Source organism: Misgurnus anguillicaudatus, chromosome 2 (genome assembly GCF_027580225.2).
Source record: "Misgurnus anguillicaudatus chromosome 2, ASM2758022v2, whole genome shotgun sequence".
NCBI lineage: Eukaryota > Metazoa > Chordata > Actinopteri > Cypriniformes > Cobitidae > Misgurnus > Misgurnus anguillicaudatus.
Genome location: NC_073338.2, coordinates 14,276,176 through 14,299,650, shown reverse-complemented (window position 1 = coordinate 14,299,650; position 23,475 = coordinate 14,276,176). Strand labels below are relative to the sequence as shown.

Here is a 23,475-nt window from a genome sequence, read left to right as displayed (position 1 = left end):
CATTTCCAGATTAAAATGCATGTTTAAGTTGCCTTAATTTAAAAACACCTTACTGACATATTTTAGCATATATCAATTATTTTGTCTCAAGATGCATACTGTATTGTTTTTTTGTAAGATATATTTGTTAAAACGACTTAAATTTCCTAAGGGCTAGACCTGGAATAATCTAAACTGAAATAAAGTTTTTTAAAATACAATTATGTGTCATTGCAAAATTTTAAAAGACTTTGTGGGTCTTTAACTTCTACAAACCAGCTCTGGTGTTCACCAAAGTGAAGTTAATAAAAGTCAATTTTAAAGAAATGCATAACTTGTGATATAGGAATGAAGTTGGTTAAAGGTGTAACACACAAGTTGTATACACTGTATATGTCACACTGTGTGTTAGGCTTGACTTTTTTTTACCAAGAACCTGAGGTTTTATTTTTAATAAAGGTTTTAATGCAATCAGTACTTTAAAATATTTAATGAGAACTGTATGATTGCAACTTAATTTCAAAAAGGTTTACTCTTTTTCTCTGAATGTAGTGAAGGCATCATTTTTGCATAATCATGTTAAAGGTGCACTGTGTAGATTTTAGTGGCATCAACCGTACACCCCTTTATTTTGAAACACATAGAGAAGCTACGGTAGCCACCACAGGACAAACATGTCATCGTCTGAGGCAACATAGGGATGATTCACCGTAGCAGTTTGTCCATTTAGGGATACTGTAGAAACATGGCAGCCCAAAATGGCGACTTCCATGTAAGGGGACCCGCGATGTATGGAGATAAAAACGACTCATTCTAAGGTAAACAATACAGTTCATTATGTAAGGTCTTTATACAGCACTGAAAACATAGTTATTTATATTGCATTTATGTCAATAGTTCCTCCTAAAATTTAAACATTGCACCTTTAAATATCATTTCATCATAATATCTGATTGAACGATTAAGCTTTTTTAATTTTTAATTAAGCAGTCTTTATTATATTTAAATTATATTTTATATATATAATATATTATAATTATATTATATATGTAAATTGTAAACCCGCAAGTCTCATATATGACACATTTGAAGATGCATTTTAAAACTGTGATTTACACCACTTAATTCCAATTTCTTTTTTTATTTAAAGACTTAAGATTAAAACCAAGTTGTCTTCATTAAAAAAAATAAAATATCAATGTTTTTCAGTAGAAAACGTTTGTAATTTACTGCACTTTTCAGACACAAAAGGAAGGCTGGACAATCCTTTTCTGTCCAAAGTCAAATAGTCACATCCTGTCTTAACAAAGGAAGGTTTGACTAATGACCTGGAGGAAAAGCCTGCTTAGCACCTTAAGGACCTATCACAGTGGGACAAACAATCCCTCCACATATTAGTACAAATAAACAAGAGACAGTAACAACAAATTTAACAGATGGATTTACACTTAAAATACTGTTGCTGCTCCCCCGGACAATCTGACATGTTTTGGTTGTACATGTGTGAAAGCGAGGCCTTCTTCCAGTTGTATTCATCCTGTTTTTACTTGCCAATTACAGTATGTTCATAAAAAAGACAATGAAATGGATGGAAATTAAGGGAAAGCATTACGCACCTGTTACTAATGATTTCGGATTTTATAGATATTATTTGAATATCAAAAGTTGTTTAACCTTTGGATAAAATGTGATGTCAATGGGAGAGAAAATGATGCAATGTGGGAGCACAATGCTAGTCAATAGAGATGTGTGTAACAAGGTGACGTTTCAATGAAAATGGCATTTTTAAGGAATTTAGATGATGATGATTCGAACAGTGCAAATGCAAAAACTTTAGACTCAATTTGGACAATACATAGTAACATGTATAAAGGTAAGAGCTTAATCATCGTCGTCATCATCATCATCATCGTCGTCGTCATCATCATCATCATCGTCGTCGTCGTCGTCGTCATCATCATCGTCGTCATCATCATCGTCGTCATCATCGTCGTCATCATCATCGTCGTCATCATCGTCATCATCATCGTCGTCATCATCATCATCATCGTCGTCATCATCGTCATCATCATCATCATCGTCGTCATCATCATCATCATCGTCGTCATCATCATCATCATCGTCGTCGTCATCAGGGTCGATTTTGTTATCTAGCACGTCCTCCAGCCAGTCCTCAAGCTCTTTTGCAGAGGGCATGTCATCGTCATCATCCATCTCCAGCCAGATACTCTCAGCCTGCAGAAGATGGAAGAACTCAGTTTAGCAGCTCTAAAAACCCACCGTTGTAACTCAGTCTCATGTAAAACTCAGCATCATCAACCTCCACTACGCCGATCTGAGGTGAGGACAGGTCGATGTCGAAGGTCTTCTCCCAATAGGGTACAAGCTGCAGGTCGCAGACACATTCTCATCATTACAGTTAAACACTTATATTCACAACAATAATGTTAACTGTGATAAAAGCCATAGGGATACCAGGGGGAAGTCATCAGGGTCTATCCAGACGATGCTTAGCTCAGGATTCTCTGTATTATCTTCTGCCACCTCCTTTAGAATATCAAGGAATTCAAAGCCATCTGAAAGAAACCCAAGAACATATTAGATACGTGAAAGAAAAAAGATTACAATTATAGCAGCATTGATGCATATATGATGCATCATTTAAAGTTCCTTTAAAGGCACAGTATGTAGGTTTTCACCTCTAGAGGTCGCATTTTCAAAACAAAGGCGAAACTTAATAAAATTATGAAGGAGAGCGGAACGATGGGAGGTGTTGTTTTTACCTTTCAAACGAATGTTTTATTACTTTACGTTCTATCACATTATTTATGACATCGTAATGAATTAGCTGAAAGGCACAACTGTGTCTTTGATGCTGTATAACCACCACTTCCGCATTTGTCCACTTGTGTCACCATAGTTTCTACAAGTGGAAATCGAGGATAATGACAAGGGACAATCCATTATTTCAAATAGGAATTTCTCTGGATTCACAAATCCTTAGGAACTTTTTAAATAATGTAAGTACACAACTATATGAAATATATCACACTGTGCAAGTGGATTTTGGATATTTTATTAGAGTGCATAAATTAGTCTATACCTGGGTCACTCTCCTCTGCGAAAGCAATTATGTGTTCGCCATCAATAGCATCCTCCTGTGAGAAGATAACGGTTAAAGCCCACAAATAGAAATATTCTGTGCTCTACTGCCAGTATAATAACAGTGAACATGCTACTTCAAATAATGAGGTCACATTATTTTTACATTAAAGCGTAACTAAACCCCTGGTCAGAGCCTGACTCCACCCACTGGCAATATTTGAAAAATGCAAGAAAAGTGGGCAGATCCCAACGGAGATAGAGGGGACGAACTAAGCTCGTACCAAGTGTGTGGTGAGATCGTAACAAGGGCGTTGTGAGCTTGAATCTGCTTATGTCACGAGTCATTTTTTGGACTCAACATCCAATAGGAAAATTCAACTGCAGTAGCCACCGTTCAACCTGAAGAGGGCAGCACTCAGACGTTTTTACACCATATATTATATTATTGAAACACTTTATATCCAAATGTCAAAAAAATTACTAAAATCAATGAACAGCACTAATAAAGCATCATTCTTACAGATCATTAACTAAAAAAAGTTGGTTAAGGGTTTAGTTACTCTTTAAATAGTAGCAACATAAACAAACAGCATTTGTGGAACAAACGTAACTTCTGGTAAACCCCATAAAGAATTATTCCTTGCCTTCTATCTTGAATCATAGATATACTGTATATGTACACAGATGCTACATTTGGCAGTTTCAGACACATAACTGTTATACTGATTAAATAAAATGTATAATTTGAATGCACTGTATCCCTTTGAATAAAATTGTCTGCCGAATGCTTGAATTAAAAATTATTTACTTTGGGGAAAAAGATTACCAATACAGTACTGTCTTACAAATCTCAAAAATATTTGTAAAAAAATATGTCATCAGTAAGTCATATAAAAAACTTGTTTTATGTTACTTTAACTTATCAATTTAAGTTCAAGCAAAATTTGAAGTTGTAGTAACTCATCTCTGGTCACAATTTAAAATAGTAAGTTGAAAGGACGTATTGCCATTTTAATAAACATAAAGATAAATCATGTAATTTGTAGTAGACCAACTTACCCAGATCTCGTACATGTTGTGTGGCTGCATTTTCCTCAGTGTGGGCCTGTGGGGATTTTTTCATTAACATACATTTTTATTAAATTTTTTTTTTAATCAAAAGCATTTCTTGTCACATATATGAACACACCTATCATTCTCCTCAATGAAATCAACAAGTTCTTCCTCACTGTAGGGTTTACCAGGAATGACGATGGGATCATCCATAAAGGGCTCGTAGAAGTCCACCTCGTTCAACTTCAAGTCTAGAGCTTTAGCGATCTGCAAACAGGAGTCAAATCTGCTTTAGAGAGCTTGGTTGTGAGCAGTGGAGAAAAAAGATATGTTATATGGATATATGTATACACATGTGTGTTGTGATGAATCGTCATATTTAAACCACAATCTTAAAAAAATACCACAGATCATTTATTATATTATGTCCAAATGCCCTTACTTGGGTGGGATCAAAAAAAACTTTTGTGCCTGTAACTTTAACCCTTGTGCATTTAAATTCACTACCTTTTCATGCTGTTCTCGATGAAAATATCCACTAAATTAAATGGCTGTAAAAATGTATCGGCAAAATTTTTTGGTCAATTTCTTTTGCATAAATCTATTATTTTATGTCATAAAAACACAAAACACACAAAACAACTTATTTTCAATATATATGAAAACATGAACAAAACAAAAATGGTGACTTCAAATGAAACAAAATCTAAACCTAACCCAGATAGCAAAATTGCTGTGGCCCAGATCTGGTTCACATCAGACACCTTCATCTGGCCCACCTTTGGCATGGAATGATGGCACTTGAGCGGTCCACCTCTTTTTTTCCAGATCTTTACCACAAGCAAACCATAGAAACGCCACATGTCAACCAAACACAAAGCAAATAATGTAGATTTGGCCCAAATCTGGGTAATAGTTAATTTAAATTTTGGCCCAGATTCAGCCCAGACCCAACACCATTCACTGGCCCACACCTGGCATGGATTGATGGCACTTGTGTGGTCCACTCCTGTTTGACACGGCTCGCCCACGAGCAAGCCAGAGTGATGCCACAAACAGAGTATGAATCTCAACCATGGTGACAATTAAATGAAAAACTTCATGCTGCAATGCATGCTGGGTATTAACAAATTACAAATCTCATCCAGGACTCCCAGCATGCACTGCGACATGGCTAAAAAAATTAACTTTTTACAATTTTCTTTGTCACCATGGTTGAGATTCATAGTGTGATTCTTGATGTTTATACGCCCCAAGTGTACAGCAGTTATTTTTTGCCAAATTTTCTAAAACTCCTTGATGACAAACTGCTGTTAAAGTGCTGGATCTCATATACAACATTGACTGACAATAAACTTTTGATGATTAAATCCTTTAATTAGATGATACCAACCACCACAGAATTGCACTATTAACTGTACATTACCATAACAAATGTGTTTTATACACACAAAGTAAGGCAACCAGAAAAAATTGGTAAAGAAGTCAAGGGTCCAACTAAAACAAACACTAATCACAATAATGGTGACTTAAAATTAAACAAAGCATCAACATCTAAACATAATAAGTGAATTGTGTTTTCTACAGCAATATTTTTACTGAACATTAAGAAATAATGTTTTATAACAGTTTTAAAATAATAAAATGCAATGTTTCGCTATCATTTACATAACAAGCAATCAAGTCAATTTTAAAAAAGTTGTTGTTTTAAACATTGTGTGAACATTAAAACAGGACATTGTCATAACGTTTGAAAAAGGTAAAATGTAACATTCCTCTAACGTTCAGAAAACACATAAATGTTCTTAGAACGTCAAGAAAACTGGACACTTTTTATGTTGGCAGAAAGTTTTTGGGAACGTTAGGAACTTTCAGGGAACGTTCTTAGAACTTTTTTCTGCTAGCTGGGTATATGGATCACTTTAGACTCACACACACATGAGCCGGTGCTTACTGTGCCATATCTTTGCCAAAACTGGCCCTGAAGCATCTTTATACAGCTGGGCCACATTTACAGCATCATATATGGACCACTTCAAACTCACACCCACATGAGCTGGTGCTTACTGTGCCACATGTTTGCCAAAACCGGGCCGGATATGTTTTAAAAGAACTGGGCCACATTTGCTGCAACATATGTGGGCCACTTTAGACACAAACCCACATGAGCCGGTGCTTACCATGCCATATCTTTGCCAAAACTGGCCCAGACACCTTTGTAAAGAGCTGGGCCACATTTGCTGCAACATGTGAGGGCCACATTTGGTTTATTCCAAGATTAGGCCGTGTCTGTTGTGCAGCATTTTTGCCAAAGGTGGCCCATATTTGTTGTTTGATATTTGGGCCATATTCACTATTTGGTGGATGGGCCACTTTTGGTTCATATTCAGATGACATGTTGCCATGGGTACCGCATCTTTGCCTTAAAAGGCCCACATGTGATTTGATATATTTGGCCCATTTTTGCTATTTTACATGTGAGCCACTTTAGGTTCACATCCCTTTTATTCGGGCCAAAAGAAGACAAGCAGTGCTGCATCTTTGCCTGAAGTGGCCCACATGTGCTTGCTATCTGGGAAGGTAAGAAAATGACTTTACAAATAAGATGTAAAATGCAATTTTAGGTTTCAGACAGAGATGGTGAGAAAGAGGATAACTGAGCTTTTAATTCTGCTTCAGTGTTACTTTTTAACACTCTGTAAGATTGGAACAATATATATACATCCATTCGTTTTCATTTAACTCTGGGGTTTTGCTGTATGAGGACTTCATGGGGATGCAGGGCCAGCGCTAAGGGGCCAATGTTTCGCCAGTGAGCAAACCTGCATGGTGCCCTTAAGCTATATGCCCAGAAAAAGGCCCATCATAGGCTTGTTTGTAGGGCCTGTTCTGGCCCAGGCCTGGGCTGGTTATGGGCTATTGTCTGTAATCCAGAACTGGGCCACTGTAGGGCCGTCATTCTTCGTTGTATGTGGGTCGAGGAAAAAACTCCCAGATAGCATGCAAACCATTGAAACAATGTTAAAAACAGTTGATTTGTCAATGTTAACTGCATTGAATCAATATCAGGTTTGCACCCTCCATTAATATTAAAAAAATATTTAAATTTCAACAAATCACCAGTATTGTGATCAGTGTTTGCTTTAGTTAAGCTCTAGACTCTTGACATTAATTAAGTTAATGTTTTCCTTTCCTGTTTTAGTGTTTGTGTGTGTTTATGTAGAAACACATGTGCATCGGTAAAGAAAGATGTGCTTCAAAGCCACGCCGAAACCGATTGCTTACCGTGAAGAAGCCAAGATTATATAAAATTAAGCTGCTTTACATGATTGTGTTGATCCAGTTTTGACATTTATAATGGTCTTGGTCTGTAAATACACCGTGACGAGACAAACGGAAAAACTGCTGACACATTCAGACATCATTACTCATCCTACAAATCTCAACAATGGTGACAATCAACAAACAAGTTCATATAAAACGATCAACTGCGATGCATGCTGGGAGTCATAAATTAGTTCAGTACTACGATGATACCCAGCATGCATTGCAGCGTGAAGCTTTCTTTTGTTGATCGTCACCATTGATGACATTCATAGACCGATTTATGATCTCAGAGATAGATTCAGTATTCAGTAATTCTCAAAATAACAGACCTGCCACTGCTTCAAACTAGTACTGTAAATCCACTTCTTTCACATTTTTAACTGGACTTCATTAATATTATTTAGGTATATCTACAAGATTTAAACTACTTGATAACATTAGATCTTTGTTATCTTTGCAGTAGCAGATGTATTTAAAACACTACTTCAGCAGCCAAAGAAAACTTACCATATAGTGCTTAATTTGTGAATACGTTCAGTTTAATTCAGTACGTTGAGTTGTTTTTAAATCTAATTAGTTAAACTGAAAAGTAACATGCACTACTTTTTAAAAAAGTAACTTAAATATTAATGTGTACATTTATAAAGTAATGCGTTACTTTACTCGTTACTTCAAAAAAGTAATGTTATTACGTAATGCACGTTACTTGTAATGTGTTACCCCCATCACTGTAGAATATAACAGTTTGTACACTATAAAATGCATTGCGTCCATGGAATTGTCCCCGTAAACCACATAGGCCAACAATTGTGCGTGTGTGTGTAAGATCAGATCTGTTACCTTTGGACTAAAGGTGGCAAAGAACTTGATGTGTGGATGAAACTCCTCTGCTGCATCGTCAAATGCCTGAAAGTCTAAAACAATGAGAGCACAGTTGAACTTAAACTGTTAAACTACTTTATTCTTTCATAGGAGAAAATGACTCATTACGATTACTTACGCTCAGAATTCTCACTCTTGAAGAAGCCCACCAGCTTGATGTCTTCCTCAATATTAAAGAAACCTCTCAACTCACGCATGTTATCTAAAATCTCCACTGGATCCTCAATGACCTAGGCAAAAGGGTCAGAAAAAGAAAGATAACACAAGGACACACTGCAATGTCATGCAAGTAGAGATATACAGAACAAGCAGGAGACAAGAAATGCCAGGAAATAAATGACGGATGTGTGTGAGGAAAAACAAGGAGCCTCAGGAATGATTACGCACATCATAGATGAACTCCACCAGTGTGTCTGCAGCAAGCTCTCCATCATACTCAATGACCTCATCCTCATAGAAGATATAGATACTGTCAGCCTCTTCCAGATCTAAAAACCACAAAGACATAAATAAACTTTGGAAAATGAATGAATACATGAAGGTGCGTTTCAAAATGTCCACCAGAGGTCATGCTTGTACCTGTAGGCTACTGAGTTCATTTTGAAAACCCAGGAGAAAAAAGTGCATTAAAATAGATAAAAGTACATTTTCACGCACAAATTTTGTACTTCATATACAAAAAAATAAATAGTTTTAGTACTTCTAAAGATAACAACATCTAAGTGTATTTAACTGTCCTATTTGAAAAACCATTTATGTCAATACACTAAAAATCTAGTTAAGTATTACTGATATTTAGTATACCTATTCAATTGTACTGAAATACTATTTAAGTAGAATTATACTTTTAATATAATTATTTGTAGTTTAATCTTTACACTTTTATTTAACCCCAAAAATAACAATGTACTACAAGTGCACATGGGATTTAAGTGTACTTTTAGTACTTTCAAGAATACTTTTACCTCGAAAAGTAAGTATGGCTCAGTTTTACAGACAAGACTAAGAATAAGCCAGGATTATGAAGTCATAGGTAAATTAGGACATTTCAAGGGGACATATCATGAAAATGTAAATTTTACCATGTTTAAAGGGGCCATGTCACAAGACTTTTTTAAGATGTTAAATAAATCTTTGGTGTCCCCGGAGCACATTTGTGAAGTTTTATCTCAAATGCCATATAAATAATTTATTTTAGCATGTTAAAATTGCCACTTTGTAGGTGTGTGCAAAAATGTGCTGTTTTGGATGTGTCCTTTAAAATGCAAATGAGCTGATGAAGTGCAAACACTGATCACAATGATGGTGGTTTGTTGAAATTGAAACTCAATTGTGCTGTCAATGTTTTCTCTCTCTCTCTCTTTCTCTCTGTACTAAATGGCAGTGCTGTGGTTGAATATACTGCAGATTAAGGGGCAGTATTATAATAAGAGCTCCTTATGACATCATAAGGAGATCCAAATTTCAACGACCAATTTTTTCATGTGCTTGCAAAGAATAGTTTACCAAAACTAAGTTACTGGGTTGATCTTTTTCACATTTTCTATGTTGATAAAAGCACTGGGGACCCAATCATAGCACTTAAACATTGAAAAAGCAAAATTTTCATGCCATGGCCCCTTTAAGTGCTATAATTGGGTCCCAAGTGCTTTTATCAACCTAGAAAACGTGAAAAAGATCATCTTAGTTTTTGTAAACCATTCTCTGGAAGCATGTGAAAAATAGCTCATTGAAATTTGGTTCCCCTTGTGATGTCAGAAGGTGATAAAACCACCCTTTAATCTGCACTATCCAACCACGCCACTGCCATTTAGTGCATAGATCAGCTCAAATGCACCCAAAAACAACACATTTTAGCTCAGACCTACAAAGTGGCAATTTTAACATGTTGTAATAAATTATCTGGTATTTTGAGCTAAAACGTCAAGTGTGTACTCTGGGGACACCAAAGATTTTTTTTACATCTTAAAAAGTCTTGTGACATGGCCCCTTTAAGTATCTAAATATGACTTTACAAATCATTCCTGCTGTCTTGAGACAAAATTACACTGATATATGTAAGGATTAATTGACAGCTTTGGCCTTTAAATTATTCCCAAATAATGCACATCCGAGGTGGTTATTCGCATTGTGGGCGTTACACCGTGGGTGTGCATTATTTTTAAACAATTCAACGGATTGGACGCTTATAACATGCTGACATGTTTTATTTTAAGACATTTGACGAGTTTTTCCTTTAAATGCTATTGTGAGTACACTCTCATAAAAAGGTACAAAAGTTGTGACTGTGACGGTACCTTAAAGTTTCTAATACCATTTTTATGCACCTCTAAGGTAGCAATGTGTACCTTTGAGGTTCCAATATGCACCTTTTTGGTACAAAAGTGTACATCTTGGAAATGTACCACCCCAGTGACAATTTTTGTACGTTCTTGTACCTTTTTTTAAAGTGACGGATACAAATTCAATCAAAAATTGAGGGGGACAGAGAGAGAGAGAGAGAGAGAGAGAGAGAGAGAGACCAAATGAGAGGAAGGTAAGGAGAGAGAGTGACAATAGCACTACTTAACTGCGCATACGTTTTGATTTGCACTTGTGTTTGCAGTAATGAAAACAATGTGATCAAGCAATATTTATATATAATTTTTTCTTCAGTATTTATGCACATATTCTAGTTTTATATGATCAAGAATGAAGCAAAAACAACCAGTGAACAAGCAGCCAACCTGTGTTTATTTACTGTATACATTTTCTTCTCTTTTGAATTATTTTAATAATTCTTTTTAATTTATTTATTTCGCTACCACACATATATTTATTTGTTGAAATTAAATAAATTTGTTATTTGAATTCAACTTGGCCAAAGATAATTATTATTACCGATATCGGTCACTAGATTTGCTATAAATGGATGAGATTCCAATATTCAATATAGCTGCTCTAGTCCTGCCTTCAAGTAAAAAGAGACAATCGTCAACAGCGAATCGACGACTCCTGGCCAGATCCGCCTCCAGGTCTTGCTAAAGCAAGATTTCTAATATACTTAGGCTGGCATAGAGACAGCGCAGTTATGCAAATTTTTAAAAACATCGCAAACACCGTCTCCATTGACTTTGTATTGCGAGAGGCCGCCTCCTTGTCATTTCTGGCTAAAAGCTGCTGTGTGACAAGTTGTACAGCTAACAAGCCAAAAAACCCAGAAATAAGTTTTTATAAGCTGTCGAGCCGTAAAACTCAGCTTTTAAGGAGTAAAAAGTGGGCGCAGTTCTACTAATAGTAGTACTATGAAAAGTTGCTCGTTTTTTTGGGTTGACAGCTTATAAAACCTTATTTCTGGGTTTTTTTGCTTGTAAGCTGTACATACTGTCACACAGCAACTTTTAGGCATTATTCTGTTTTTGTTATAAGCCAGAAATGACAAGGAGGGAGCCTCTCACAATACAAATTCAATGGAGACGGATGGATCAAGCCCCCCCCCCCCCCCCCCGGTGGGCGTGGTTTTTATGCGCTCTGTCTCTATTACAAATATGGTACGACTTTGACTTGGATTAGGCATGGTGATATGGAGCTGTAACACGTTCAACGCACCTGGTCTACGAAGCGTTCAACGTAAGATACGTTAGGGCAAGTTGTTTTAAGTTAAGATGTCTCAAAAATGCATTTTAATCTGGGACTATAGACTTAAACCTTGTCTGCGAAACCAAGCCTATTTATATAAAATTAAATAAAACATGAAAACTAGATCTTTACCCCAAGCAAACATGCAGTAGATAAAAAATCTAACTGTAAGTAAACATAGAACAAACTTAGAAAAATGACTCTTGACCTTTGTTATTGTATCTCCTCCTTATAGTAACAGACACTCACTTCTGGATTACGTAACATATAAATAGCCTTCTACATTAGGTTGTGCAATGAATAAATATATTTACATAACTGCACAAAATACATTTGGTTGACACAAGCCACGTTTATCTTCATTATGTGATCAAATGTACAGTATTTAAGTTCATGGTCTCTACGATGAACCTGGATCGATGTTGGCATCTGCCTAATTTTGTTAAAGTTGAGTTACAGGCTTTGACGTCAGTGACAAAAGTCAGATATTATATAATATTGCGTCACATTTATTTTATGCATAATCGACCATTTTTTGGGGTCATGACCCAGGTGTTTGTTTTTGCATGGACGTTCCAAGTTTCTTGGCAACAGCACTGTCTTTCTTCTCATCGAGCAGGCCGATACCGATGTCCTCATCGTCTAGGTCCTCCAGGACTTGAGCAGCAAGCTGTAAGACAAAACATACTGCTTTCAACTTTTATGCCCTTTCTTCAATTGAATTGTAAAATTGAAAACACATTCTTCAACTGTTCATTTTCATCTGCAAATGCAGTGCAAACATCATCATGTTAGACATGAACAGTCACAACACATTTTGTTTTTCTGCCGGTGCAGATATTTCAGGCTATGTTGTAAGAACTGTAGTTAGTTTCCTTCAGTCTTACATCCATAAAAGCCCGTCATCAAGAGCGCTGCTCCTGCACTTTCTAAATCGGTGTGAAACTTGACCCATATGACGGACGGCTGCCTTCACCAATCGCAGCGCTTCGTAAGAAGAGGTTGGCACGGAGAAGTGCTCTGCCTGCTCGGGTGAAGTAACTGAGTGTCTGACAGGTGCACGCAACCATACACGCTTTTCTTAAGACTGAATAAACTCATGTCTTTAACTTCATATAAATACACAAGGTATGCAAATGTAACATTATTTAAAAAATTCAATTCCTAAAGGAAATATAATGAGTTCTTTCTAATGGACAGATACAATTTAATCTCTGAGTTATCAAAGTCTGGCATGTTGTGGAAGTTGGAGCTCTTTTATAAAATCGGTTGTGTTGTCCGTTTTATCAGTCTGTGCTGGCATTGTTTGTTTGAGGGTTATCATTTTAGTGTTTCTGATGCAATAACGGTCAGAGTCTTCCTGGTGTTTTCTTTTAAAATTCAGGGTTTTTGTGCTATAAATTAATGCAACATAAGCTACTAGCATCTATTACGAATGTGCGTGCAATATCTATCTGTTGAACAAATCTTAAGCTAAACTCAGCTAAAGGCTTATAGCAAATGGACCACATCTATATAAGGTAACTTGAAAGAAGTCATGAGTCAACAGGAGTGGACTTTTGCAATGAAGCCAAAATGAAGAGTTTGCGTATGACAATTCAACCTACAGAGAGAAAGGACAGAAGAAGTGGAAGGATCTGACACAAAACAGAGAAATGAGAACATTATTTGCATGTCTCCGTCCTATGATCATAGTTTCCTGCAGACTTCAGAGTCCAGACCTGATCAAATACACCTGAACAGGCTGATAAAGGTCTGCGGGAATACTGTAAAGTTACAGACAGGTAAGTTTCAGAGCTAAACTCTTCGGAAAAGTGTATCTCAAGTTTCAAAAACATGAACCTCGGATCTAGGGTATAGTCATAGATCGACATAAATTTTAATAGATATGTTAGCTATATATATAAAAAAGTTGTACAATGTAACGATTAATAAAACCGAATCACTTATAGACCCACTTAGTATTTTTTGCCAAATGTCAAAAATGTTTCTTTGGTTAAGGTGTTCAAACATAAAACTAGTTGCAGACACCATACAAGTGTTTTTATATGGTCAGAAAGCAGATGAACTGTATTACAGCAGTCTTAGCTATGACAGCAGAAGGATCTATTATTAGTGCTACTGCTGAGACCAACCAGGACTATTTTGGCAAGGCGGCGGTGACGTTCGGTTCCAAGGATCCGCTGACAGGTACAGTAATGCACCCAGCGTCTTCTCAGTCGACACTGCAGATTTCATGCTTAATCCTCCTGTACTCCCATCTGTTCTGGGAGCAGCCAATAACTGTTATAAGAGTTGTTATAACTGCTGTAGCATTACATCAGCACTGGACTACTGCGGGTTAGGCAGCACATACACAATACCCACAGCTGCCGGGGTAATAAATAACCAATTAGTTTGTTTATATTACAATTTAGCCATTGTCATTGTACTTCATTGTACCTTCACTTATAAAGTGTTTTTCTATCAAATCCATAAAATCAAATTATTTTCTATAAATATGTAAAGGGGACATTTCACAAAGCTTTTTTAAAATGTAAACTTTTTTTGGTGTCCCCAGACTACTTATGTGAAGTTTTAGCACAAAATACCATAAAGATAATTTATTATAGCATGATAAAATTGACACTTTGTAAATGTGAGAAAAAACTTGCAGTTTTTGCATGTGTCCTTTAAATGCAAATTAGTTTATCTCTGCACTAAATAGCAGTGCCGTGGTTGGATAGTGCAGATTAAGGGGCGGTACTATCCCTTTCTGACATCACATGGGGAGCCCCATTTTTTCACATGCTTGCAGAGAATGGTTTACCAAAACTAAGTTACTGGGTTGATCTTTTTCACATTTTCTAGGTTGATAGAAACACTGGGGGCCCAATTATAGCACTTAAACATGGAAAAAGTCACATTTTCATGATATGTCCCCTTTAAGGATTTTTAGGAACATTTTCTGTGATCTTAAAACAATAGCCAATTTAGATGCACCTTTGAGTTCATCCTACAAAATATTGCCAGTCTTTATTTAAAAACATTAATATCATCCCAGCTAATTTCTGAAGGATTCTTAATAAATCAATATCTCTAAAGAGGATTGCACTCTGAGATACACTGCTGTATCCAGAATACTGTAAAAAAGTGAAAGGTGAATCTACTGAATTACTTCAATTGGTAACAGTTAAAAAATGTAAGTTTTTAGCTTAAATGTTCTCACTTTAAGTGAAATTTTTAAGTTTTTTATTTTAAAGCTGCTGTCCGGCGTTTTTCCTCTTTGTCGCCATCTCTGTTCGAAATCTGCAATTGCAGCTATTCGTTAAATTATCAATTTTACGTGTGTTGTACATCGGCATGAAAAAGCATGTATGAACACGATGTATTAAGGAGAATCTGACAATCACCGCGTTGCTGTGGACACTGTCATCCTGACTAACTTCATTATCTGATTTTTTATCCAATTTAAAGGCCAACTACTGCGTATTGGGATGATGAACTTTATATACACATGTGAGTAAGATCTTATGTCTGGGCAATGAGGGAAAGTAAAGAAGCCTTCATCTTAGTTAGAGTAGGTTATGTATTTTCTCAAAAATGTTTTTTTTTGTGGCTATTTTTTAACCCAAATCAGTGCCGGACTGCAGCTTTAAGTAAATATGACTTCAGTTAGTACACTGTAAAAAGTGAAAGCTGGTCTACTTAAAAAAATGTATCTTAATTGGTAACACCTAAAATATTTAAACATTTTCAACTTCAATTTTTCCCTTCAAGTGATAAGTTAAAAAAAAGTTGATTCAACGTTTACTTTTTACATAAATTAAGCTTTATCAACTTAAATTTTCACTTAAAATAAGAAAATTTAAGTTGAAAATAATCTATTTTTAGGTGTTACTGATTGAAGACATTTTTTAAGTTAAAACAACACTTTTTACAAAGATAACATGTTGGTGTAATCTGTTGACCGCATGTAATGTAATCTCCTTTTTAGAGAGATAAGGGAGATGATGGTAATATTTTGTGTCATTGTTCACATGCCGATAGCTCACTAATGTAATTTCTTTTCTGTTACACAGGATAAAGATACTTTACAAGCATCTATTAATCCACATCTGCTGTATTTATGTATTATTTAACTCTTGTTGTGCACAACATGAGGTAATTTTTAGCCCAGCATGTGTTCTGTTTAATATTTACCCATTAAGGTTTAAAAATTACCCATCCATTTTTAGGGCCAGATTTACTAAACGGGGCATATTAGCGTGAGAGCGAAAATCCAAAAAAGCCATAATGACCAATGCAATCTACTAAGAGCAACGCAAATAAGTTTAGGGTCGCAAATAAGCAGAGCTGATGAGGTGCAGGTGATCTACTAATGCCTGATGCGCTTGAGTTCAGCACCACAGACATCGCAGCAAAAACATTTGGGAATGTAAAAACCTCAGCAAACAAAGCCATAATACACTGAAAAGAACTGGGGGACAAAAAAATGAAGGTTTAAGAGGTTTTGAAACGCCTGGTATTGTGTGACTTATAGTAACTTCTATTATTTCCCCCTGCAAATAAAAAATAACATGGCTTGGCAAAGAATATTTTTCAATAAAATGTTCCTCTGGCATTCCAAATAAACGATCACATGTTAAAAAAATCCTCTACCTTGTACCAAGCGCTCTCTGTGACAATTTCAGCCATTTCAAGCTCAAAATGACATGCTTTTTTGGCGTTAATTAATGGCGCAAATACCAGTAATATCACACGCACAAACATTAGTAAATCACGTTGGGTAAATCATTTAAATATTGTCCTCTCGTAAATTTTGCGTTTGGCAAAAGACTGAACGTGCTAGAATCCGTCACCATGCCAATGAATGGTTAATTTTTTCCCTTACAGTTTGAAAGGGAAACTCCTAGAAATGCACGTGCATTAAAGTCAGTCGCAAAAAGAACTAGACCACACCTTTTCAGCACTATTTATCCACTGCGTGTCTTTAGTAAATCCCGACAGCAAAAATGGTGGTTTGCACTGGCGCAAGCTGTTAGTAATCTGGCCCGTAGAGTGAATGCTTTTTTGTTGGCTAAATGAATAAATGCAAATGTATATAATTGTAAATATTGTTTGAGAACTTTGTGATTAATGCCTAATAATACGACATTACCTGTGACCCAAGTGTCTCTTAGTAAACGATAACAGGTCATTTTTTTAAACAGATTTGTTCTTCTTAAGAATAGCTTCAATCTATTGCAATAGATTAAAGTAAGAAACAATTTCTGTACACTGTCAGAAAATAGGTCACAAAATGTTTCCTAGCTGTCACTGTGGTGGAACCCTTTAAAAAAGTACACTTTTGCTCCTAAAGAGTAAAATATATATCTCTGAAACTGGGAAATCGATTTCCTGGAGTGAAGCTGCATTAGATATTACCTAGTTTTAACCATTAAATTATGGGGTTAAACAACTATGCTTTTATTGTCTTGGGACGAAACAAACAAAAACAACACAATAACAATAATTTTACTTTGTTCCAAACTTGTATAAATTACTTTGTTTTCACTTCCACAGAGGTGGACAGTACGTAAGTATTTTAGTTTACTTTTTCAAGCATCTGTACTTTATCAGAGTGTTTGTTTTTGGAAAAATTTTACTTCGCTATCTAAAGCATAGAATCACATTATTTCTTTTTATTACATACTGGGGCGGTTTCCCGGACAGGGATTAGACTAGTCCTAGACTAAAATTAATGTAAAAGCTGTCCAAACTAAAAACCTCTTTCACTGACATATCTTAAATAAATCAGTGCCCTTTGTTTTGCCTCAAAATGCACACAAGTAATGTTTTTAGTAAGGCATGTTTTTTAAGGGGCCATGACACAAAACTTTTTAGATGTCAAATAAATCTTTGGTGTCCCCAGAGAACATATGTGAAGTTTTAGCTCAAAATACCATAAAAATAATTTATTATAACATGGTAAAATTGACACTTTGTAGGTGTGTGCAAAAATGTGCCATTTTGGGTGTGTCCTTTAAAATGCAAATGAGCTGATGAAGTGCAAACACTGATCACAATGATGGTGGTTTGATGCAATTGAAACTCTTTTTGTGCTGTGAATTATTTTCTCTCTCTCTCTTTTTCTCTGCACTAAATGGCTGTGCTGTAATTGGATAGTGCAGATTAAGGGGCGGTATTATTATAATAAGATAAATATTAGGTATAATATTATAATAACATTATAAGGAGAGCCAAATTTCAACAACCCATTTTTTTATGTGCTTGTAAAGAATAATTCACCAAAACTAAGTTACTGGGTTGATGTTTTTCACATTTTCTAGGTTGATTGAAGCACTGGGGACTTTTTCCATGTTTAAGTGCTATAATTGGGTCCCCAGTGCTTCTATCAACCTAGAAAATGTGAAAAACATCAACCCAGTAACTTAGTTTGAGTAAGCCATATTCTGCAAGCATGTGAAAAATTAGGTCGTTCAGATTTCGCCTGTTTTGTGAGGTAGGTACACTGAAAAAAATGTTATGTTGAATTTACTTAATTTTATTATGACAAGAAGATGCACACAATTAATTTATCTAACTCCAGATATATTATTTAAGTTGAGTGTACTTATAATTTATCAATTGAGTGTACTTATATTTTACATGTAATTTCAGATTAATTTTATTCATAATTATTTTGAGTAGAATTTGCTAATTTTTTTTATGTTCAGTACACTAAAATTAATTATGTGCAAACAAATCAATTTAATGGTTTAATTTCTACATACTAAAATTAAGATGATCCAATCGTTTTTTTAATCTCTTATTCTATTTAACTTTTCACATTTAACTGCCACATTATGTTGAGCAAGTAAGAGGAGACTCAATAGATCTCAGTACTGGCATAAGCACAGTTATTGCTTACATCATGATTTTCCTCGTGTCGCCTATTGTCTATACACCAGCACCACTCTTCTGAATGATGGTAACCACAAAACTCAAAACAGAAACAGAAACTCTTCTAAATCTCAAAGATAATTTAACCTGAAACACTAACAAGTCTTTCCTTTTTGTTAAAAACACAAAAAATAGCGTTTAATTTCAAATTTTACTCTCCAAATGCAGTCCCATGCAAAGCATGCTGGGAAGTACAAGCCCACTGCCTAGTTAGTTATATTTACTTAAATAATTCAAGTAGTTTCAACACATAATTTCCTTCTTACAAATTTGGGTGGATTTTACATAATAAAATTAAGTGAAATTTACTCAATAATTTGTTAATTTAGAATTAACTTAATTTTTTGTGTTATTTTTACTTTTTACATTTTTTTAATAGAATTTAATAATTTCTTTTAAGATAAATTTACTAAGGCACAGAATCATTTTTTTCAGTGTAGCAAGGCGAATTGCAATAAACCCCCCCCCCCCCTTTCTTTATCCCCCATGGAAAAAGTCAGATTTTCATGCCATGGACCCTTTAAAACGATATTAAACTAAGGCCTAGTCCTGGCTTAAGATAATTTCTGTCCGGAAACCACCCCAATCAAATGTATTTAATACCTAATAACATTAAAATTGTACTTACTGTTTTTTACTAAAACTATTTTTTATAAATTGTAATCATAAACAATTCTTACTTATATTTAATAAAAAATGTAAGTACTTTGTACTTAAGTAAAGGTTAGAACAGTGGTTTTCAAACTGGGGGCCAGGGCCCCCAGGGGGGCCGCGAGATGGTGCCAGGGTGGCCCCAGTTTTATGACATTTTATGAAATACATTAATTTATCCTGAATTCTGTGTAATTAAACCTAAAAAATAAGGCTACTAACCAAAAGCACTACTTTTTTGTATAATTAATTTTTTTTTATTAAAATGTTGAGTTTTAGAACAGTTTTTTTAGAACAAGGGGGCCTCATGCTGAAAAGTTTGGGAAACCCTGGGTTAGAAAGGACTGGATATTTAATATACTTAAAATTTTGATGTAAAACAAAAACTTGTATTTATGAAATTGGAGTAAAAATTATGATATTATGCTTTGGAATGTTTTCCAAAGAAAAACACTAAATTATGAATACTTAAATACTGTCCACCTCTGCACTTCGATAGTATTATTTTTTTCCTACTAGTGAATGGTGCCTCTGAATCTGTTTGGTTAAAATATCTTCCTTTGTGCTCAGCAGAACAAGTCAGGTTTGGAACAACTTGAGGTTAAGTAAATTATGTAAATGAAGCATGTTTATTATTTTGTGAAATATCCCTTTAACTTTTTTATCTATTTACTTATGGGAAATAAAAGTGTCCATTCAAAGCATACTGAAAAATCATAGTGGAAGTAGGAGACCATACTGGTATTTCTCACATACTGCACATAATGATTTTCATATACTATATAATAGGGGCGTAGGCATATTCGGAAGCACGGAGATTCAGTTTTGGAACTAAATACCAGCTCTAAAATTCGAGCTCATGCACATGGTGCAAATTCAATGCGAGGTGCATCAGCACTTTTCTGTACTTAGATGCCATAGTCTACATTGTTGACATCGCTGATGTGACATGTCCTGCATTCCCCCGATCTGACTGAACTTACTTTTCTTCTCATTCAGAAAACCACGAAAAGATCAGTATTGTTACATAATTGTTTTCCAAAAAGTCAAATAAGTTGAGCTGCAGTCAACAGAGCCATTACTGTTTAAGCCACCTACTTCATTTCAGTCAAATTCAAGTGTTTGCAATTATAAACAGCATTACTATCAACTTTTTATAAACCATAAACACTGTGTCTTCAAGCCACTTGTGTCCAATTGTAGACATGGTGTAAGAGCAGAAAGGAAGTCTATAAATAGCTATCCAGATCTTCCCATTGAGATTAACTTGCCTTTCTGCTCTACAGGCTTCATGACACATCAGGTGTGACATTCAATATTTAATTACGATTTAACATTTAAATATAAATTAATCATTAAGATTAATTATCAATAATAGCATTGCACATTGAATCCAAAAGCCATAGTATATAAAGTATTAAAATTCATTTAACAGGTGTTTCCTTTTTGAAGTACTACTTCAAAATGCTACTTTGTCTAATTCTTTATATGTATACATATGTGAGCTTTGTTTGTATATCTGTGCATGTGAAGTGCACAAACAATGCTGTGCTATTCACAAATTCAGCAAACTCGCACCATCATACTGCTAGTCCTTCACATTTTATTCTTTTCCCTCGCTCAGTCCCTGTCATGAACCAAACTATCTTGGTCAGATTGGCGGCAACAACTTTTCCCCAGACAAAACTAGATCTGGAGGCGATGCCAAGCAAATCAATGCAACAGCTTGAGGATACAATCACAAAGCCTAATGAATGACTTGTTTACATACAACCGTGCGACACAAATACTCAATTATGTCTGGTGTAAAAAATGAATAACTACTTGTCAGGTGTACATCCATCTTGCTCCGATTAAAAAAATGTGCGAGATTTTACCTATTAGGACACTTTGATTGGGATACTTGTTACCTTGTGTGCGTCTTGTGTGTTACTATACATCATTCTGACACATTTTGACTTTCCTGAATGCCATGCAGACGTCCACTGGGAAGGATCTTCATTACTATCCATGGTTCATAATATTCCACTGTTATACGAAATCTAGGTGCTACCAATAACTACCCTTCCACATTCCCCCAGATCGGCCAATTCTGGGTCAAACCCAGCTCAAGGGCAAGCTCCTCAATCTGAAACTGTTTCTGGGCTGCTTTGCTGGATCCAACGTGCTCATGGTAGTACACCACCATCACGTCATATTTCTTCATCACAGACTTGTAATTCTTGGAGTTAAGGTCATGAACGCGGTCCTTTCCATCGTACTCAGGGAAGTCCATACCTTTCTGGCCCCATGACAGTTGCCCGAAGGTCAGAAGGAACCCGAGGAACACCAGGTTCCACTTCATGATTAAATGCTTAAGTAGGGAGATGTATTAAACTCCAATGAATTTGAAAACAACTTGACTAGTTACTTCATAAAATTAAATCGGAAAGGACCTATGATCCCCGCCACCCAGAACAGACAAGACCAAGTCCTGAGGCCCCTGTGTAAAACCCCTACACTCGGCTAAAAGAGAAGAGTAGCGGGGTCGAGGGGCTTTTAGGGGGTGGGATTATGTGTGTGTATGAGAGAGAGAGAGAAGCTAAGATAGACTGACCATAAGATGGGAGTGGGCTACTAAAAAAGACTGAGACATTTTTTTGTGCAGGCATGAAGTGGGTGAGCCAGACAGGGGGAGGTAGAGCGAAACCTACAGACCTACTTAATATGAGTATGAACTTTAAAGGAAAGTGTTCACAAGTGAATTGGATAAAGACATAAGACAGTGTATGAAATGGCAGAAGGGGTGATGATGAAAGATTTGTGATGACCTTTATATTTTTCACCGATATTGAGCTCTACAAAGCTCAGATCTTGGCTAAAAATACGAGACGTAGCATGCAGACGGACACCAAGAGAGGGTGGTGTTTGGGGGGGTGTCTTGTTTGCTGCACTTGGTTCATCTGTTGTGCTAGAATTTAGCACTAGGTCACTCCAGGACAAGATGGAGGGACAAGGCTGCATGGTGCACCTCCTTGGGTTTCACAGATGTCAGTTTGCTTCTGGATGGTACATCTATCCCAGCACGAGAAAGAGATACTGATCCAGAATGAGACGTATGATACGTGACACAAACATGCTCATGCTTTTATGGCCTACGTGCTTAAATTTGGTAGGGGGACTTTGGGTTATGCATGCGCATGTTTAAGATTATGTGTGTTTTTGGGGTAGCTGAATATCTGAAGATTATGTTACAACTTGAAAGGCGAGAAGTGAGTTATTAATAAAAATATGATCTTACATGTTCTCATGTTTCTCTTTATTTAGTAGGGCTGTGGGGTTAAAGCCTATTTAGTCATCAGCTGGTAGTTAATGAAAAAGCAAAGCTGTTTGTGTGTTAGACAGAGAGATGATGTGATGAAAGAGCCTCGCAAGTAGAGGAGATGTAATTGCATATGCAATGTTGACTGTGTCAAATACATCAGCCCATTTAGCATAATCCATCATTACATAGTGAGAATGTTTGTTTGCCATGACCATCAGGTAGAGTGACCGTGGGTTCACACCAGATGCATATGAGGCGTCAAACTTGCATCTATCGCATCTAGTTTGCCGCTTGAACATTTTGAGTTTACTCGCTTCATTCGCGCGAAAAAGTCAGTGTGAAATTCTAGTCATCGAGACATTAATGCGGAAAATTGCGTCATGGGAGGGGCTACTGCGACTCCACCCGCATCCTGTAATCACGTCATTATTAGAGCAAGCTCCTGATTGGTTAACGCGGCGTGTTTTTCTGCCAATGTTCAAATTTTTCAACTCGTGCGTTTGCCGCGGCATCGCTTGAACTAGACGCACAAATGAGGTGGAATCATTCGCACCGTGAGACCTCCAGACGCGCGTCAACGCATATTCACATTGACTTAACATTGAAATCACTCGCGCTTGACGCATCTACCA

The 23,475-nt window shown here is 36.0% G+C and overlaps 1 protein-coding gene across 1 annotated transcript; it reads right to left on the bottom strand.

Annotated features, from left to right (window-relative positions):
* Positions 1 to 1,100: 1,100 nt before the first annotated feature.
* On the bottom strand, positions 1,101 to 22,045 carry casq1a (calsequestrin 1a). The gene is made up of 11 exons (XM_073873136.1): positions 21,649 to 22,045; positions 12,542 to 12,636; positions 8,734 to 8,835; positions 8,465 to 8,576; positions 8,305 to 8,378; positions 4,274 to 4,404; positions 4,144 to 4,189; positions 3,083 to 3,137; positions 2,455 to 2,555; positions 2,291 to 2,365; positions 1,101 to 2,214 (listed from the first exon to the last, which is right to left on the bottom strand). The coding sequence occupies exons 1-11, from the start codon at positions 21,881 to 21,883 to the stop codon at positions 1,861 to 1,863; spliced, it is 1,380 nt and encodes a 459-aa protein (XP_073729237.1). The 5' UTR covers positions 21,884 to 22,045; the 3' UTR covers positions 1,101 to 1,860.
* Between the last annotated feature and the right edge of the window lie 1,430 nt (positions 22,046 to 23,475).